Below are 21239 nucleotides of genomic sequence, written 5' to 3'. Positions count from 1 at the left end.
TTGCTCTCTCGTCAAACAGCAGACATTTGTGGCACTACTGCTGGTGCTTCTGCTCCATCTGATCCCTCTTCTTCCTGTTGCCCTGGTAAAATGTTGAATTACACCTTGTAGTGCAGTCTTGTTTAGGCCTCAGCTCAGGCATCCCCATCTGGTGTTGTGTAGACTTTAGTTTTTCAGCACCTACTGTGCTCCTGTGGAAGTATTCCACAGCTGCTTTCACTTTGTCCACAGTGGGCTTCATCACCTTCAGAGCATCTCTTACGATCAGGTTGATTGTGTGGGCAAGACATGAATGATGGGTCCATTTTAAAATGTTCATGGCTTTGGTTATGTTAGCTGCATTGTCGCTAACACAACAGACCACTTTTCCATCTACTTTGATTTATTTCACCTTTATTTAACCAGTAGGCCAGTTTGGAACAAGTTCTCATTTACAACTGCAACCTGGCCAAGATAAAGCAAAGCAGTGCGACAAAAAACAACAACACAGAGTTACACATGGGATAAACAAATGTACAGTCAGTAACACAATAGAAAAATCTATATACAAATGGAGTAAGGAGGTAAGGCAATATAATGCCAATAGTAGAGAAGTAATTACAATTTAGCAAATTAACACTGGAGTGATAAATGTGCAGATGATGATGTGTAAGTAGAAATACTGGTGTGCAAAAGAGCAAAAAAAGTAAATAAAAACAATATGGGTTGGAGGTAGGTAGTTGGATGGGCTATTTACAGATGGGCTGTGTACAGCTACATCGATCGGTAAACTGCTCTGACAGCTGATGCTTACAGTTAGTGTGGGTGATATGTCTCAAACTTCAGTGATTTTTGCAATTCGTTCCAGTCATTGGCAGCAGAGAACTGAAAGGAAAGGTGGCCAAAGGAGGAATTGGCTTTGGGGATGACCAGTGAAATATACCTGCTGGAGCGCGTGCAACGGGTGGGTGTTGTTATGGTGACCATTGAGCATGAGATAAGTTCGGAGCTTTACCTAGCAAAGATTTATAGATGACCTGGAGCCAGTGGGTCTGGCGACGAATATGTAGCGAGGGCCAGCCGACGAGAGCATACAGTGGTGGGTGGTATATGGGGCTTTGGTGACAAAACGGATGGCACTGTGATAGACTGCGTCCAGTTTGCTGAGTAGAGTGTTGGAGGCTGTTTTGTAAATGACATCGCCAAAGTCGAGGATCGATAGGATAGTCAGTTTTACTAGGGTATGTTTGGCAGCGTGAGTGAAGGATGCTTTGTTGCGAAATAGGAAGCCGATTCTAGATTTAATTTTGGATTGGAGATGCTTAACATGAGTCTGGAAGGAGAGTTTACAGTGTAGCCAGACACCTAAAGTTGAAGTCGGAAGTTTACATACACCTTAGCCAAATACATTTAAACTCAGTTTCACAATTCCTGACATTTAATCCTAGTAAAAAGTCCCTGTTTTAGGTCAGTTAGGATCACCACTATATTTTAAGAATATGAAATGTCAGAATAATAGTGGAGAGATGATTTATTTCAGCTTTTATTTCTTTCAGTGGGTCAGAAGTTTACATACACTCTATTTGGTATTTGGTTGCATTGCCTTTAAATTGTTTAACTTAGGTCAAACGTTTTGGGTAGCCTTCCACAAGCTTCCCACAATAATTTGGGTGAATTTTGGCCCATTCCTCCTGACAGAGCTGGTGTAACTGGGATTGAGGTCAGGGCTTTGTGATGGCCACTCCAATACCTTGACTTTGTTGTCGATAAGCCATTTTGCCACAACTTTGGAAGTATGCTTTGGGTCATTGTCCATTTGGAAGACCCATTTGCGACCAAGCTTTAACTTCCTGACTGATGTCTTGAGATGTTGCTTCAATATATCCACATAATTTTCCTTCCTCACGATGCCATCTGTTTTGTGAAGTGCACCAGTCCCTCCTGTAGCAAAGGACATGATGCTGCCACCCCCATGCTTCACGGTTGGGATGGTGTTCTTTGGCTTGCAAGTCTCCCCCTTTTTCTTCCAAACATAACGATGGTCATTATGGCCAAACAGTAATATTTTTGTTTCATCAGACCAGAGGTCTTTTCTCCAAAAAGTACGATCTTTGTCCCCATGTGCAGTTGCAAACCTTAGTCTGAGTTTTTTTATGGCGGTTTTGGAGCAGTGGCTTCTTCCTTCCTGAGCGACTTTTCAGGTTATGTCGATATAGGACTCATTTTACTGTGGATATAGATACTTTTGTACCTGTTTCCTCCAGCATCTTACCAAGGTCCTTTGCTGTTGTTCTACAAGACCCGGCACTTAGAGCCGACTTGTTCGCGAACGACCCATCACTAGTTTAAGGTAGGGACGTGAAATTTTACGTGACACCTGTGTACCACAATGCTATCACGAGGACTGATATTGCGAGGTGAAAGGCTTGTCACTAGTTACAACAGCCACAAAGTCGAAATTGGCAAAAACTCCTCACTTGGTGAGCAAAGTAAATAAATTAACGCCACCAGCTGGAGAAGACAGATTTTGGTCCGTTACCCCTCTCGCTTCGCCTCTTCCTCTCTGGCTATTTCAAAGACAGTACAGAAACTTTGTGGCTATATCGTAAAAATGCATGAAAACTAAAAAATATATTTTTGGTCTTAATTTAAGTTTAGGATTAGGCATAAGGTTAGCAGTGTGGTTAGGTTTAAAATCAGATTTTAAGAAGATCAATTGTAGAAATAGGCGGGGTTTAGCGATTTGCGGCTGTGGGAACGACCAGGTGAAAGTTCAACCGAACTCCAGACGTAATGGAAGTAAATCAGGCAAAACAAGAGCATCTACTTGCATTAAAAGGTATTTCACTGAGTTAAATATATGATAACATTGTTTAAAACAATGTACTTAAGCAATATACTCATTCGGGTCGCGTTTGATTTGTCCGTTATGTTGATATCTGAAAAGAAGAGGTTGTTTACATCTGAGACTGACAACTAACTTACTTGCTAATATGTGGCTAACATAGATGCCAAGTAAACGTCAAATAAGCATATGATGAACAAACTAGCTAAATGCGTAGCTAGTATCGAGTAAACTAAATTAACTTGCTGTTGGTTAGGGGTGTCTTTTTTTTCCTTTCTTTTTTCCAAGAGCCAACCTTATTAGCGTAACGACTGTTAACATTAGCTAGCTACTATCAAACGTTAACAATATTCTGTCACATAATTCTCCATGTCATGCACAATTTGCATACTATATCTAGAGCCTTAGATATGCAGTTTTAGAAGCTGTTCTTGGTCTTGTAAGCCTTACATCACAATGTTGATAGCGCACAGGACAGAAGGTTGTGGGTTCGTGGACAAGAGTTGGGGTGGAAAGATCTTGTTTATAGTAAAAGCATTGCCTTAGTCTATTATCGTATTTGCAGGTCCAATAAAATAAAATAGCATTTTATAAACATTTCATGTAATTTTACACGTTAGCAGAATGTTTTAATACTACACAAGTTACCGAAATTACAGGATTAGAATGGACATAGAGATGGACATATGTTCATTTTATCATATTTCCCAAAAGCCAAATAATTGTGTCTTGTTTGCAACAAAACGTTCCCTGTTTGCAAATAATTAAACCTGGGACATCATTAGGAATCTGGGCAGGATACTTTCAAAAGTTAGGCCTACCTTTCCACCCTAGACAGAGGCCTACCAATGCAGAAAAATGTAAACTTTTTAACTGCTGGCTATTCTTCTTCTGTAGTTTAACCCAACGAGAGAAGGTCATAAGTATTTCCCTAAAGGCTGTCTGGGTTTAAACATCTTCTATTGTACAGAAAGTGAATAGCTTAATCAATTGATAATGAGAGAATTGCATTGCTTACCAAGTAATGTAAATTTTTTTGTCTCCTCGGCTATAGAAGGTTGTAGCTCACGCCTCAATCACACTGACAGTCATTGTGCAAAATGATATGCAGCATCATCTAGATAAACTACATTACCAAAAGTATGTGGACCCCTGCTCGTTGAACATTTCATTCCAAAATCATGGGCATTAATATGGAGTTGGTCCGCCCTTGCTGCTATAACAGCCCCGACTTTTCTGTGAAGGCTTTCCACTAGATGTTGGAACTAGAGGTCGACCGATTAATCGGAATGGCTGATTTAATTAGGGCCGATTTCAAGTTTTCATAACAATCGGAAATCTGTATTTTTGGACACCGATTTTTAAAATGTGTGTTATATATATATATATATATATATATATATATATATATATATATATATATATTAGCCTTTATTTAACTAGGCAAGTCAGTTAAGAACACATTCTTATTTTCAATGACGGCCTAGGAACGGTGGGTTAACTGCCTTGTTCAGGGGCAGAACGACAGATTTTTACCTTGTCAGCTCGGGAATTCAATCTTGCAACTTTACGGTTAACTAGTCCAACGCTCTAACCACCTGCTTTACATTGCACTCCACGAGGAGCCTGCCTGTTACACGAATGCAGTAAGAAGCCAATGTAAGTTGCTAGCTAGCATTGATTGATTGATTAAACTTATCTTATAAAAAAACAATGACAATCACTAGTTAACTACACATGGTTGATGATATTACTAGTTTATCTAGCCTGTCCTGGGTTGCATATAATCGATGCGGTGCGCATTCGCAAAAAGGACTGTCGTTGCTCCAACGTGTACCTAACCATAAACATCAATGCCTTTCTTAAAATCAATACACAAGTATATATTTTTAAACCTGCATATTTAGTTAATATTACCTGCTAACATGAATATCTTTTAACTAGGGAAAATGTGTCACTTCTCTTGCAACAGAGTCAGGGTATATGCAGCAGTTTGGGCCGCCTGGCTCATTGCAAACTGTGTGAAGTCTATTTCTTCTTAACAAAGACAGCCAACTTCACCAAACGGGGCATGATTTAACAAAAGCACATTTGCGAAGAAAGCACAATCATTGCACGACTGTACCTAACCATAAACATCAATGCCTTTCTTAAACTCAATACACAGAAGTATATATTTTTAAACCTGCATATTTAGCTAAAAGAAATCCAGGTTAGCAGGCTATATTAACCAGGTGAAATTGTGTCACTTCTCTTGCGTTCATTGCACGCAGAGTCAGGTTATATGCAACAGTTTGTGCCGCCTGGCTCGTTGCGAACTAATTTGCCAGAATATTATGTAATTATGACATAACATTGAAGGTTGTGCAATGTAACAGGAATATTTAGACTTAGGGATGCCACCCGTTAGATGAAATACAGAACGGTTCCATATTTCACTGAAAGAATAAACGTTTTGTTTTCAAGATGATAGTTTCCGGATTCGACCATATTAATGACCTAAGGCTCGTATTTCTGTTTGTTTATTATAATTAAGTCTATGATTTGATATTTGATAGACCAGTCTGACTGAGCGGTGGTAGGCACCAGCAGGCTCGTAAGCATTCATTCAAACAGCACTTTCGTGCGTTTTGCCAGCAGCTCTTCGCAATGCTTCAAGCATTGCGCTGTTTATGACTTCAAGCCTATCAACTCCCGAGATTAGGCTGGTGTAACCAATGTGAAATGGCTAGCTAGTTAGCGGGGTGCGCGCTAATAGCGTTTCAAACGTCACTCGTTCTGAGACTTGGAGTAGTTGTTCCCTTTGCTCTGCATGGGTAACGCTGCTTCGAGGGTGGCTGTTGTCGATGTGTTCCTGGTTTGAGCCCAGGTAGGAGCGAGGAGAGGGAAGGAAGCTATACTGTTACACTGGCAATACTAAAGTGCCTATAAGAACATCCAATAGTCAAAGGTATATGAAATACAAATTGTGTAGAGAGAAATAGTCCTATAATTCCTATAATAACTACAACCTAAAATTTCTTACCTGGGAATATTGAAGACTCATGTTAAAAGGAACCACCAGCTTTCATATGTTCTCATGTTCTGAGCAAGGAACTTAAATGTTAGCTTTCTTACATGGCACATATTGCACTTTTACTTTCTTCTCCAACACTTTGTTTTTGCATTATTTAAACCAAATTGTACATGTTTCATTATTTATTGGAGGCTAAATTGATTTTATTGATGTAATAAAAGTTAAGTTAAAATAAGTGTTCATTCAGTATTGTTGTAATTGTCATTATTACAAATAAATAAATAAAAATCGTCCGATTAAACGGTATCGGCAATTTTTTGGCCCTCCAATAATCGGTATCGGCGTTAAAATCATAATCGGTCGACCTCTAGTTGGAACATTGCAGCGGGGACTTACTTCCATTCAGCCAGAGCATTAGTGAGGTTGGGCACTGATGTTGGGTGATTAGGCCAGTCAAGTTCTTCCACATGGATCTCGACAAACCATTTCTGTATGGACCTCGCTTTGTGCTTGGGGGCAATGTCATGCTGAAACAGGAAAGGGCCTTCCCCAAACTGTTGCCACAAAGTTGGAAGCGCAGAATCATCTAGAATGTCATTGTATGCTGTAGTGTTAAAATGTCCCTTCACTGCAACTAAGGGGCCTAGCCCAAACCATGAAAAACAGCCCCAGATATTATTCCTCCTCCACCAATCTTTACAGTTGGCACTATACATTTGGGCAGGTAGCGTTCTCCTGGCATCCGCCAAACTCAGATTTGTCCGTCTGACTGCCAGATGGTGAAGCGTGATTCATCACTCCAGAGAATGCGTTTCCACTGCTCCAGAGTCCAATGGCGGCCAGCATTACACCACTCCAGCTGACACTTGACATTGCGCGTGGTGATCTTAGGCATGTGTGTGTCTGCTCAGCCATGGAAACCCATTTCATGAAGCTCCCGATTAAACAGTTCTTGTTGTAACGTTGCTTCCAGAGGCAGTTTAGAACTCGGCTGTGAGTATTGCAACCGAGGACAGACGATTTTTACATGCTTCAGCACTCGGCAGTCCCGTTCTGTGAGCTTGTGTGGCCTACCATGTCACGGCTGAGCTGTTGTTGCTCCTAGACGTTTTCACTTCACAATAACAACACTTACAGTTGACCGGGGCAGCTCTAGCAGGGCAGAAATTTGATGAACTGAGTTTGGAAAGTTGACATCCTATGAAAGTCACTGAGCTCTTTAGTATGGCCATTCTACTGCCAATGTTTGTCTCTGGAGATTGCATGGCTGTGTGGATCATTTTATACACCTGTCAGCAACAGGTGTGGCTGAAATAGCCGAATCCACTAACTTTTGTGTGTGCAACAACAGTTCAACATTCACCTTCTACCATTTCTGTCAAGCTGTCTACTTACACAATTTGATGCATACGTTCGATAAATCCAACGAATGCACCACAGAGAACGTTGTGCAACTGCCTCTGCAACGCGATGCTGCAAGGCAAATGCAGTGTTCCATTGGAAATAAATGTACTTCTGGTGTACCAAAATGCATTGACGCTGATGCTGTGATCGAGGCATCAGCTTCTGAATGTAAAAGAAACGAAACAATGATATTCCCATATGCAGTATGGGAGTAATGTCTGTCCCGGGTATTTTACAGCTTGTTTCTAGCATAAAGCATCTCGGACCACTTTATATAATCGGTATCCGTGTTATTTTCTTCAAAATCTTAAATTAACAAGGGGTAGGCTTGTGCTTTTTGCCATTTTCTTTAATTAACCTCTATGGGCTAGGTGGGACGCTTGCGTCCCACCTACTCAACAGCCAGTGTAATCCCATGGCGCGTTATTCAAAAACCTCAAAAATGCAAAAACTAAAATTTTTCAAACATATTACTATTTTACACCATTTTAAAGACAAGACTCTCGTTAATCTAACCACACTGTCCGATTTAAAAAAGGCTTTACAACGAAAGCAAAACATTAGATTATGTCAGCAGAGTACCCAGCCAGAAATAATCAGACACCCATTTTTCAAGCTAGCATATAATGTCACATAAACCCAAACCACAGTTAAATGTAGCACTAACCTTTGATGATCTTCATCAGATGACAACCCTAGGACATTATGTTATACAATACATGCATGTTTTGTTCAATCAAGTTCATATTTATATCAAAAACCAGCTTTTTACATTAGCATGTGACTAGCATTCCCACCGAACACTGCCGGTGAATTTACTAAATTACGATAAACGTTCACAAAAAGCATAACAATTATTTTAAGAATTCTAGATACAGAACTCCTCTATGCACTCGATATGTCCGATTTTAAAATAGCTTTTCGGTGAAAGCACATTTTGCAATATTCTCAGTAGATAGCCCGGCATCACAGGGCTAGCTATTTAGACACCCAGCAAGTTTAGCACTCACCAAAGTCAGATTTACTATAAGAAAAATGTTATTACCTTTGCTGTCTTCGTCAGAATGCACTCCCAGGACTTCTACTTCAATAACAAATGTTGGTTTGGTCCCAAATAATCCATAGTTATATCCAAATAGCGGCGTTTTGTTCGTGCGTTCAAGACACTATCCGAAAGGGTAAATAAGGGTGACGAGCACGGCGCAATTCGTGACAAAAAAATTCTAAATATTCCATTACCGTACTTCGAAGCATGTCAACCGCTGTTTAAAATCAATTTTTCTCATAAAAAAGCGATAATATTCCGACCGGGAAAGAGTGTATACGTACAAAGAGAGAGAAAATAAAAACATCTCGTGCACGAGCCTGAGTCTCAGAGTACTCTGACCGGCCACTATCCAAACGCGATAATGTGTTTCAGCCTGGGGCTGCCTCGATATCATTCAGCTTTTTGCCGGGTTCTGAGAGCCTATGGGAGCCGTAGGAAGTGTCACGTTACAGCAAAGATCCTCAGTCTTCAATAAAAAGAGCCAAGATGAACAACAACTTGTCAGACAGGCCACTTCCTGTTCAGAATCTTCTCAGGTTTTTGCCTGCCATATGAGTTCTGTTATACTCAGACACCATTCAAACAGTTTTAGAAACTTTAGGGTGTTTTCTATCCAAAGCCAATAATTATATGCATATTCTAGTTACTGGGCAGGAGTAGTAACCAGATAAAATTGGGTACGTTTTTTTATCCGGCCATGTAAATACTGCCCCCTATCCCCAACGGGTTAAAGGGTGCATGGTGGGTGGAGGAATTGACCGACAAATCTATGGATGTAGCAACCTATAGCCTAATTTCGTCTTTCAAACAGGTAGTCCTACCTCTTAATTATTAATTAGGAAGAAATAGGCACCAACACAAAGCCCTCTTGTTGTTAGTAAATTCTAATTACATTGAAGACAGTTGAAATGAATTATGCCTACTTGAATTTTCCTACTTTCAGCACCACGTCAATTTCCGATTGATAGCTTTGCAAGCTGCTGCATCAAGTTTCAGCAACACAATGTAAGTTACTCGAATCTGGCTTACTGAGAGGTCAATAACTCTGATAAATACATAATGGGCAAGAAACATATAATGTTTTATACAATCAATTATAAACTAGGTTTTTCGAGTCCTGAGTGCTGATTTGGCTGACAGCTGTAGAATATCAGACCATATACCATGGGTATGACAAAACAAATTACGATGGTAATCAGTTTATAATAGCAATATGGCACCTCATGGGTTTCTGGTATATGCATTCGGGAAGTATTAGACCCCTTGACTTTTTCCACATTTTGTTATGTTACAGACTTATTCTAAAATGGATTAAATAAAACATTTTCCTCATCAATCTACACTAGAGGTTGACCGATTATGATTTCTCAACGCCGATACCGATTATTGGCGGGCCAAAACAAGCCGATACCGATTAATCGGCCGATTTTATTATATATATATATATTTATTTATTTTTTATATATTTGTAATAATGACAATTACAACAATACTGAATGAACAATGAACACTTTTTTTTTATTTTAACTTAATGTAATACATCAATAAAATCAATTTAGTCTCAAATAAATAATGAAACGTGTTCAATTTGGTTTAAATAATGCAAAAACACAGTGTTGGAGAAGAAAGTAAAAGCGCAATATGTGCCATGTTAAAAAGCTAACATTTAAGTGCCTTGCTCAGAACATGAGAACATATGAAAGCTGGTGGTTCCTTTTAACATGAGTCTTCAATATTCCCAGGTAAGAAGTTTTAGGTTGTAGTTATTATAGGAATTATAGGACTATTTCTCTCTCTATACCATTTGTATTTCGTATACCTTTGACTATTGGATGTTCTAACAGGTAGTTTAGTATTGCCAGCCTAATCTTGGGAGTTGATAGGCTTGAAGTCATAAACAGCGCAATGCTTGAAGCACAGAGAAGAGCTGCTGGCAAATGCAGGAAAGTGCTGTTTGAATGAATGCTTACGAGCCTGCTGCTGCCTACTACAGCTCAGACTGCTCTATCAAATCATAGACTTAATTATAATATAATAACACAGAAATACGATCCTTAGGTCATTAATATTGTCAAATCCGCAAACTATCATTTCGAAAACAAAACGTTTATTCTTTCAGTGAAATACGGAACCGTTACGTATTTTATCTAACGGGTGGCATCCATAAGTCTAAATATTGCTATTACATTGCACAACCTTCAATGTTATGTCATAATTATGTAAAATTCTGGCAAATTAGTTCGCAATGGCCCAAACTGTTGCATATACCCTGAGACTGCATGCAATGAACACAAGAGAAGTGACACAATTAACCTAGTTAATATTGCCTGCTAACATGAATTTCTTTTAACTAAATATGCAGGTTTCAAAAAATATATACTTCTGTCTATTGATTTTAAGAAAGGCATTGATGTTCATGGTTAGGTACAGTCGTGCAACGATTGTGCTTTTTTTCGCAAATGCGCTTTTGTCAATCATCCCCCGTTTGGTGAAGTTGGCTGTCTTTGTTGGGAAGAAATAGACTTCACACAGTTCGCAACGAGCCAGGCGGCCCAAACTGCTGCATATACCCTGCCTCTGTTCCACAGAACGCAAGAGAAGTGACACAATTTTCCTAGTTAAAAAAAATCATGTTAGCAGGCAATATTAACTAAATATGCAGGTTTAAAAATCTATACTTGTGTATTGATTTTAAGAAAGGCGTTGATGTTTATGGTTAGGTACACATTGGTGCAACGACAGTGCTTTTTTTCGCGAATGCACTTGTTAAATCATCCATTTGGCGAAGTAGGCTGTGATTCAATGATAAATTAACAGGCAACATATCGATTATATGCAACGCAGGACAAGCTAGATAAACTACTAATATCATCAACCATGTGTAGTTAACTACTGATTAGGTTAAGATACGTTTTTTTTATAAGATAAGTTTAATGCTAGCTAGCACCTTACCTTGGCTCCTTGCTGCACTCGCATAACAGGTAGTCAGCCTGCCACGCAGACTCCTCGTGGAGTGCAATGTAATTGGCCATAATCAGTGTCCAAAAATGCCAATTTACCGATTGTTATGAAAACTTGAAATCGGCCCTAATTAATCGGCCATTCCGATTAATCGGTCGACCTCTAATCTACACACACTACCCCATAATGACAAAGCGAAAACAGGTTTTTATAAATGTTATTACCTTATTTACATAAGTATTCAGACTCTTTGCTATTAGACTGGAAATTGAGCTCCGGTGCATCCTGTTTCCATTGATCATCCTTGATGTTTCTACAACTTCATTGGAGTCCACCTGTGGTAAATCCAATTGATCGGACATTATTTGGAAAGGGACACACTTGTCTATATAAGGTCCCACTGTTGACAGTGCATGTCAGACAAAAAAAGCAAGTCATGATGTTGAAGGAATTGTCTGTAGAGCTACGAGAGTACAGCGAGATCCTTGATGAAAACCTGCTCCAAGGCGCTCAGGACCTGACTGGGGAAAAGGTTCACCTTCCAGCTGGACAACGACCCTAAGCACACAGCCAAGACAACGCAGGAGTGGCTTCGGAAAAAATCTGAATGTCCTTGAGTGGTCCAGCCAGACCCGGGACTTGAACCTGATCGAACATCTCTGGAGAGACCTGAAAATAGCTGTGCAGCAACACTCCCCATCCAACCTGACAGAGCTTGAGAGGATCTGCAGAGAAGAATGGGAGAAACTCCCCAAATACAGGTGTGCCAAGCTTATAGCGTCATACCCAACAAAACTCAAAGCCTTAATCGCTGCCAAAGGTGCTTCAACAATGTACTGAGTAAATGGTCTGAATACTTGTGGACATGTGATATTTCATTTTTTTACATTTTTAATACATTTGCAAAAAAATTGCTTTGTCATTATGTGTAGATTGATGATTAAAAAAAGCAATTTAATACATTTTAGAATAAGGCTGTAACGTAACAATGTGGAAAAAGTCAAGGCGTCTGAGTACTTTCTGAAGGCACTGTATATCACTCGAGGTGGTGAAACCTTCAATCCATTTGGAGGTTCACATCTTTTTTCCTTTTACATGCAGACGTGAAGAAAATCTATTTGCATATTTACCTATGGGCCCCAAGGGACTGGTAATTCCCCCTTTGGACACGACTCGTATCCAAAAAAACAACAACATTGCCTGTTAAATCAAAATAACAAATTAAATTAGAATTACAGTGTTTGTGGGGATTTGAACTTTAAATTAACTCAATTTTTACTTAATTGTATCCCATAAGGTAATTCAAGGAATAGTAAAATAGACTAGAGACAGGTTTCCCTCATTCAGAGCCAGCTCTCTGTCCTTCTCGTGGTCCAAATCACACATAGGACTATTGCTAAATTATAAACCTCTTCCTAATCATCAGTGTTTACATATTACATTTAAATCTCACCCAATGCCTCAAGTGAGGGTGATCAGGCCTCACCAGAAAGTCAGAACAAACGTCAGAGGTCATTTAACCCCAGTGAGTGTTTCTTTCCCTTCTCTACCTTGTACCTCAGATATTATTTAAGGACATGTCAAACATTTCGTGTACCAAGTTTACTTTGGGTTTTTCAGCACATTTCTTATCAAGAGAAGTGATGTATGCAACCAAAATTCATAAAATAGATACTTCAGACAATTACATTTTTGTTCCCTTTTAAGGTGCATCCTTTCTAACCTGTGAAGAAACCACTAAAACCAAATAAAAAGACCCCATGCAATAAATCAAATTCAGTAGTAAAATCACGAACAAATATTCAGAACAGGTGGGTTGTGTGTGCGTGTGCTGATGTGTGTGGTAACACGTAGGACAAAAAACAAACAAATGGCCAGGCCTTACTTGATTAGGAGCTGGGTATCTTTATACTTAATAGAACTGCAGAGCCTCGGGATACATTTCAAAGGGAGAGCTACCACATCTTCTCCTAAAAGTGAAAATGTATATTCCTTTAGTTTTCACTTTGCAAAATCTTAATCGGTAACAAAACTGTTTTAATTACAGACAAAACATAACTTCTGTTCAGAGGCCACTGTCCTCCCTCCACTCTTTAATCGTTTGTTTTAATCTACCCAAACTAGGGTTGCACATGGAAATTTCCGGAAAGTTTCCGACCCTTTGCAACCCTAACCCCAACGTTTACTGTAAGTACAATTACCAACCTCCGTTGGATATTCACTATTTGCTTCACACTCATTAATGTATACTATTTTAAGATTTAATATGCACTAAATCGAGACAGATCTACTCATTAACAACATTTTTAAAGGTAATTTTAGGTTTGGTAACCCCAATGCTGGCGCTTGACACAACTGCTTTTTTTAAACTTTACAATTGTTTATTTAACGCTACAAACAATAACTCACAATATTACTACACTCTAATGACAATTGTTTCTTTAACTCTACAAACAATTACTCATGATATTAATTCCACTCTTATTCCTTGTGAGGACCCCTCCTCCCTTTAGTCAATTCTATAAAGCTATTTCAGAATAAGACGGAATAAAGTCTCTCACGTGATTAAAAAAATAATAAAACAATTTTCTGAGCTTGCAAGGAATGTTTGGACGTGCCAGTTTGAACTTGTTACCTTTTTAGAATCCATTCCCCTGGCATTATACATAGATTATCCAACCCCAAAATTGGTTCCACACCCGTCGTCTGTTCGGGACTAAAATCTACGACCGACCCTAAATCTACGACCGATCGGAACACAATGGGACTACTGAATAATCTCAGGCTTTCTAGATCCCTATCCATCTCCCCAAGATGTCAGAATGAGTAGTAACAGGTGTAGGAACTTTGCAAATCTTGTTTAAATGTGCCATCTCCTGTTCCACTGATTCGGACTCTCCAGTTCGACACTAAATCGTGGTGAATCCTGCCGTCAACGCCAACTGTTATGTTCTGAACAAACTGAGTAAACCTCAAACGGACAACTAGAAAAAGCTCAAACCAAATTTATTCACCCACTGGGTCAAACAGCTACGAAGCCAAGACATGATTACACAACTCCTTACACATCTAGACAACCAATACATCTCTGTTGCTAGGCAGGAATTGAATAGGTTCCTCTCACTGGTGTAGTCACAGCCCTGTCTATTACTAAAACCTTAGTGGAGGTGTATGTGTGAGATAGTACTGCAGTAGGAGAGTCGTTGTAGTGGGCCTCTCTAGCCCCCCTCAGAGGTTTCTTCTCACTTCATCTGTTGATTTGACCTCGACACATTCCTCACTCCTCCCTAGTTCTGCAGCCGGCCTGCCTTATCAGAGACTAACAATTGCCTTTCGCCTCCCTCATCAGAAACATGGAACAGAAGATGAAGTTTCTACTCTTAGTAACTTTCCATACACCTAGTTCTCATATACCCTTCATTGACCCCAACATATACATTCCTTATACATGTAAAGTAATTAATGAGTTATAGTATGGTAATGTGAATTTCACCGTCAACTGCGTTTATTTTCAGCAAACTTAACGTGTAAATATTTGTATGACCATAACAAGATTCAACAACTGAGACATAAACTGAACAAGTTCCACAGACATGCGACTAACAGAAATGGAATAATGTGTCCCCGAACAAAGGGGGGGGGGTCAAAATCAAAAGTAACAGTCAGTATCTGGTGTAGCCACCAGCTGCATTATGTACTGCAGTGCATCTCCTCATGGACTGCATCAGATTTGCCAGTTCTTGCTGTGAGATGTTACTCCACTCTTCCACCAAGGCACCTGCAAGTTCCTGTATAATTCTAGGGGGAATGGCCCTAGCCCTCACCCTCCGATCCAACAGGTCCCAGACGTGCTCAATGGGATTGAGATCCAGGCTTTTCGCTGGCCATGGCACAACACTGACATTCCTGTCTTGCAGGAAATCACGCACAGAACGAGCAGTATGGCTGGTGGCATTGTCATGCTGGAGGGTTATGTCAGGATGAGCCTGCAGGAGGGTACCACATGAGGGAGGAGGATGTCTTCCCTGTAACGCACAGCGTTGAGATTGCCTGCAATGACAAGCTCAGTCCGATGATGCTGTGACACACCGCCCCAGACCACGACGGACCCTCCACCTCCAAATCGTAATGTGTAACGCTCATGCTTTCGCCGATAAACGTGAATCCGACCATCACCCCTGGTGAGACAAAACCGCTACTCGTCAGTGAAGAGCACTTTTTGCCAGTCCTGTCTGGTCCAGCCACGTTGGGTTTGTGCCCATAGGCGATGTTCCCAGTGATGTCTGGTGAGGACCTGCCTTACAACAGGCCTACAAGCCCTCAGTCCAGCCTCTCTCAGCCTGTTGCGGACAGTCTGAGCACTGATGGAGGGATTGTGCGTTCCTGGTCTAACTCGGGCAGTTGTTGTTGACATCCTGTACCTGTCCCGCAGGTGTGATGTTCAGATGTACCGATCCTGTGCAGGTGTCGTTATACGTGGTCTGCCACTGCGAGGACGATCAGCTGTCCGTCCCTGTAGCGCTGTCTTAGGCGTCTCACAGTACGCACATTGAAAATTATTTCCCTGGCTGCAGTCCTCATCTGGCCACATCTGCAGTCCTCATGCCTCCTTGCAGCATGCCTAAGGCACATTCACACAGATGAGCAAGGACCCTGGGCATCTTTCGTTTGGTGTTTTTCAGAGTCAGTAGGAAGGCCTCTTTAGTGTCCTAAGTTTTCATAACTGTGACCTTAATTGCCTACCGTCTGTAAGCTGTTAGTGTCTTAACGACTGTTCCACAGGTGCATGTTCATTAATTGTTTATGGTTCATTGAACAAGCATGGGAAACACTGTTTAAACCCTTTACAATGAAGATCTGTGAAGTTATTTGGATTTTTACGAATTATCTTTGAAGACAGGGTCCTGAAAAAGGGACATTTCTTTTTTTGCTGAGTTTAGTTGCCATTACTACTGTTCTAGCTGGATGATAGTCGTTGTTACTTAGGTAGTGTAAAGCATAGCACAGAGAATTTTCCACCTACCTTTACTTTATGACACTTCCTCAATTCCCGACTTGGAAGACAACACGTGTCTTCTAAACTTCCATTGCTAGTTGCAGGTGGTTTGTTTGAATTTAGAAAAGGCTAAGTTATTAAATTATACATTCTTTTGCTGCAATGTGTACGCAGCTATCTTTGTTAGGGTATGTGTTACAGGTATTAGGGTTACCCTAATATTATCACAGATGAAAGGTGAAGTTATCATTTGGTATTATCATTGTGAAGTAAGAGGATTTGCAGCCTCATATAGAGCTGGGGTAGCTACCCAATTACTTTTTGAGAAAGTCCAGTCACACATTTCTTAGGTGGCAAAGGTCTGGATTGATGTTGTCATTTATCGGGGTAGTAGCAAACCCCCACCTCTTAAACCCATGCGCCTTCAAACTGTTCACACCCCTTTTGTTCGCTGAGAGAAAATCCTGCAGTGTTATAGCTAATTTCCTGCAATTCTACACATTGTTCCATGCCTTGTGTGGGTAAATCCATTTTAATTAAATAACTTTTTGACATCACTCCTTTGATTTGAACCAAAACTTCCATTCATATTTGCCTTTTGTAGAAGTGCTCAGAAAGGTACTTTTTGGAACTGAATGCAAAAACATTCAAGAGATAAAGGTGCTCAAATTTGACATATTTTCATACCCAACAATACCATGAGACATCCATGGCTTCATCACTGGAAAATATAAATGGTTGAGATTTGATCAAATCCAAGTTTACAAACAGGGTTGTCAAACTATAGATCTTTTTTTTTCTAGAAAAAAAATTGTTTTAATAAAATGTATAATTTTATAACCTTAAATGTCAATTATCTAAAACGTTAGAATTTTTTTCATATTAACATATGTTGTAGCTTAGACCCCATTTTACATCATCTGAGGTTTTTGTGTTGTCCCGCCATTGGTTGAGACGCAACATGCGCTTGAATACAGGGTGGGTCTCGTGTTTTGGCTGATAAATGTACTAAAATGGAAAAAACATTTACATTTTAACTTTCAAATGGTACCACATCAGAGAATGTTGACTTGAATGGGAATATCTGATGTTTTAAATTATACTGTCAATCCTCCATAGGAAAACTATTGAAATCATAGAAATATAGATAATAGAGTAGGCATAACCATTTAAGTTGACATTCGACATTGGGTGTACCGGAGGCCTTCTTTGTGGTAGTAATTAGAAGTAAAAATTACAATGGTGTACCAGCTAAATTGCAGTGGTCTGATTGGATAGGTCTATTCTATTAATTATATATCTATGATTGAAATGACACCCACCCTGTAGCTAGTTATTTCATCGTTTTGATGTCTTCACTATTATTCTACAATGTAGAAAATAGTACAAATAAAGAAAAACCCTTGAATGAGTAGGCGTGTCCAAACGTTTGACTGGTACTGTATATATGTGTTCCTTGTCTTTCAGTGATGGGGTCATAATATTTTGTAGCTTAAACAGTTCAAAAAGACGGATCATCTAGCGACTATCGGAAGTTACTAATGTAACCCCGGTTCTATGAACCAAGTGCAATTTTTAACCTAAACTAAATTTAAGAGCCATTCGTCGATTGGCACGTGTGTTTTTCTGTTGCTGATTAGGAAAAACAAGATAGAAGTCTTGGAGGTGTGTTTCCTGACCTATTACGCATTTGGTTAATGATGTTTGTCCACCGTGAGACACTGTAGATGTGGAAGCCTATTTCACTTCCTCAAAATCCTCAGAATGAATCTAAGATATCTCATTAAATCTGTAATGAATTTAGATGTTTTTGCTGAGGATGTTTTAGTTGCACAATTTTACATCTAAGTAAGGTGTTTGGGGCAGTATTTTTCAAGTAAAAAAAATGTTTTGTGTTGTCTTACAGTATGTAAACAAAGTCGGAGCTGCTGGGCGGGTCTGTCTCACTGTCTATGCTATTGGATATAGAGCAATCACCGTAGGTGTTCACCCCATGTTAGTGGGAAAATGGACATCATCAAAACCCAACCTTCGTTTATGCTTCGATCACACCGACAGCGTCATTGCATTTTGGTACACCAGAATTACGTTCATCCGATGCCTTGCAGCATCGGATCGCAAAGGCAGTTGTAGTGCGTTCTGTGTGGTACATACTTTGGATTTATCGAACGTATGCGTCAAACTGTATGCGTAGACAGCTTGACAGAAATGGTAGCAGAAGGTGAATGTTGAACTTTTGTTGCACACATCCAGATGATGCTGCGTACTCGTTTGCGCAATGACGCTGTCAGTATGATCAACGCATTACCCGTTGTGACGCACGGATGTTCCAAACTGCGTTTAGACAAGACTGACTTTATGACCAAAATTATCCTATTTACACTTTGTAGTACATTTTGACACTAGAATAACGGTTTCTGACTCATGTCGATGCCACAGGTCGTTTTCAAAGGCACTCGTTGCTCTTTAAAGTGTCAAATAGCATGTTATTTCATGTTAACATGTAATTTTGATCTAGAATTGCAAGTAAACTAGCCTTACCCTAACTGAACAATTTTTTTTTTTTTTTTTTTTTTTTTAATCCTTTGCCTTTCACAGTGATGCGGTTAACAAAACCCACTCTCTTCACTAACATGCCAGTGACATGTGAAGATCGAGACCTCCCAGGTAAGCATCTTGATTTATTTTACTGCCAACATGTAGAGTTGTATAATCTTTATTACATTTACATTTACATTTAAGTCATTTAGCAGACGCTCTTATCCAGAGCGACTTACAAAATGGTGCATTCACCTTATGATATCCAGTGGAACAACCACTTTACAATAGTGCATCTAAATATTTTAAGGGGGGGGTTAGAAGGATTACTTTATCCTATCCTAGGTATTCCTTAAAGAGGTGGGGTTTCAGGTGTCTCCGGAAGGTGGTGATTGACTCCGCTGTCCTGGCGTCGTGAGGGAGCTTGTTCCACCATTGGGGTGCCAGAGCAGCGAACAGTTTTGACTGGGCTGAGCGGGAACTGTGCTTCCTCAGAGGTAGGGGGCCAGCAGGCCAGTGGTGGATGAACGCAGTGCCCTTGTTTGGGTGTAGGGCCTGATCAGAGCCTGAAGGTATGGAGGTGCCGTTCCCTTCACAGCTCCGTAGGCAATCACCATGGTCTTGTAGCGGATGCGAGCTTCAACTGGAAGCCAGTGGAGAGAGCGGAGGAGCGGGGTGACGTGAGAGAACTTGGGAAGGTTGAACACCAGACGGGCTGCGGCGTTCTGGATGAGTTGTAGGGGTTTAATGGCACAGGCAGGGAGCCCAGCCAACAGCGAGTTGCAGTAATCCAGACGGGAGATGACAAGTGCCTGGATTAGGACCTGCGCCGCTTCCTGTGTGAGGCAGGGTCGTACTCTGCGAATGTTGTAGAGCATGAACCTACAGGATCGGGTCACCGCCTTGATGTTAGTGGAGAACGACAGGGTGTTGTCCAGGATCACGCCAAGCTTCTTAGCACTCTGGGAGGAGGACACAAGGGAGTTGTCAACCGTGATGGCGAGATCATGGAACGGGCAGTCCTTCCCGGGAGGAAGAGCAGCTCCGTCTTGCCGAGGTTCAGCTTGAGCTGGTGATCCGTCATCCACACTGATATGTCTGACAGACATGCAGAGATGCGATTCGCCGCCTGGTTATCAGAAGGGGGAAAGGAGAAGATTAATTGTGTGTCGTCTGCATAGCAATGATAGGAGAGACCATGTGAGGATATGACAGAGCCAAGTGACTTGGTGTATAGCGAGAATAGGAGAGGGCCTAGAACAGAGCCCTGGGGGACACCAGTGGTGAGAGCGCATGGTGCGGAGACAGATTCTCGCCACGCCACCTGGTAGGAGCGACCTGTCAGGTAGGACGCAATCCAAGCGTGGGCCGCGCCGGAGATGCCCAACTCGGAGAGGGTGGAGAGGAGGATCTGATGGTTCACAGTATCAAAGGCAGCAGATGGGTCTAGAAGTATGAGAGCAGAGGAGAGAGAGTTAGCTTTAGCAGTGCGGAGAGCCTCCGTGACACAGAGAAGAGCAGTCTCAGTTGAATGCCCAGTCTTGAAACCTGACTGATTAGGATCAAGAAGGTCATTCTGAGAGAGATAGCAGGAGAGCTGGCCAAGGACGGCACGTTCAAGAGTTTTGGAGAGAAAAGAAAGAAGGGATACTGGTCTGTAGTTGTTGACATCGGAGGGATCGAGTGTAGGTTTTTTCAGAAGGGGTGCAACTCTCGCTCTCTTTTTATTAGGCCTATCCAATTTTCTTTGCAGCTGTAATTCAAAATAAATGACATGGGCATATCAATATAGAACAGAGAAAAGCTTAAAAAGTCTTGAGTCAATAAGTATTCAACCCCTTTGTTATGGCAAGCCTAAATAACTTCAGGAGTGAAGATTTGCTTAACAAGTCACATAAAAAGTTGCGTGGACCTTGAGTGACTACCCCATCTCTGTACCCCACACGTACAATTATCTGTAAGGTCCCTCAGTCGAGTATGAATCTATGCTTGAAATTCACATCACAAAGACCAGTAAGGTTGTCCAATGCATTGCAAAAAAGGGCACCTTTTGGTAGATGGGTAAAAAAAAAAAAAAGGATATCCCTTTGAGCATGGTGGAGTTATTCATTAAGCTTTTGATGGTGTATCAATACACCCAGTCACTACAAAGATACCGGCATCCTTTCGGGGAGAGAAAGAAAATCGCTTAGGGATTTCACCATGAGGCCAATTAAAACAGTTACAGAGTTTAATGGCTGTGATAGGAAAGAACTGAGGATGGACAACAACATTTTAGTTACTCCACAATACCCACCGAGCACATTTGGGAACCTTAGTTTTTGGTTTCGCATTGGATCTGGGAATGAAGCCATAAGTTTCCTGACCGGTAAAATGTTAAACTTTGCAGGTAGGTTTTATTAACGTTCTGAGAAAAGGAAATTCTAGGTTATTTGAAGGTAATTATGTTTCA

The 21239-nt window shown here is 40.6% G+C and overlaps 1 protein-coding gene across 4 annotated transcripts in view; it reads left to right on the top strand.

The window, feature by feature from the left end:
* Positions 1-2646: 2646 nt before the first annotated feature.
* Positions 2647-21239, top strand: part of LOC106563141 (trafficking protein particle complex subunit 13) — a 37291-nt gene continuing 18698 nt past the window's right edge. Inside the window, exons 1-3 of one of the 4 annotated variants that reach the window (XM_014128400.2) lie at positions 2739-2818; positions 13378-13440; positions 18848-18916. In XM_014128400.2, the coding sequence (XP_013983875.1) occupies positions 2773-2818; positions 13378-13440; positions 18848-18916 (178 nt within the window). In that variant the 5' untranslated portion in view covers positions 2739-2772. Of the gene's footprint in view, positions 2819-13377; positions 13441-18847; positions 18917-21239 lie in introns of all 4 variants that reach the window. The other 3 variants (XM_014128399.2, XM_014128401.2, XM_014128402.2) reach the window with 3 other exon arrangements.

Source organism: Salmo salar, chromosome ssa11 (assembly GCF_905237065.1).
Source record: "Salmo salar chromosome ssa11, Ssal_v3.1, whole genome shotgun sequence".
Classification (NCBI taxonomy): domain Eukaryota; kingdom Metazoa; phylum Chordata; class Actinopteri; order Salmoniformes; family Salmonidae; genus Salmo; species Salmo salar.
The sequence above is the reverse complement of the archived record's forward strand: the minus strand, read 5'-3'. Positions and strand labels throughout refer to the sequence as shown.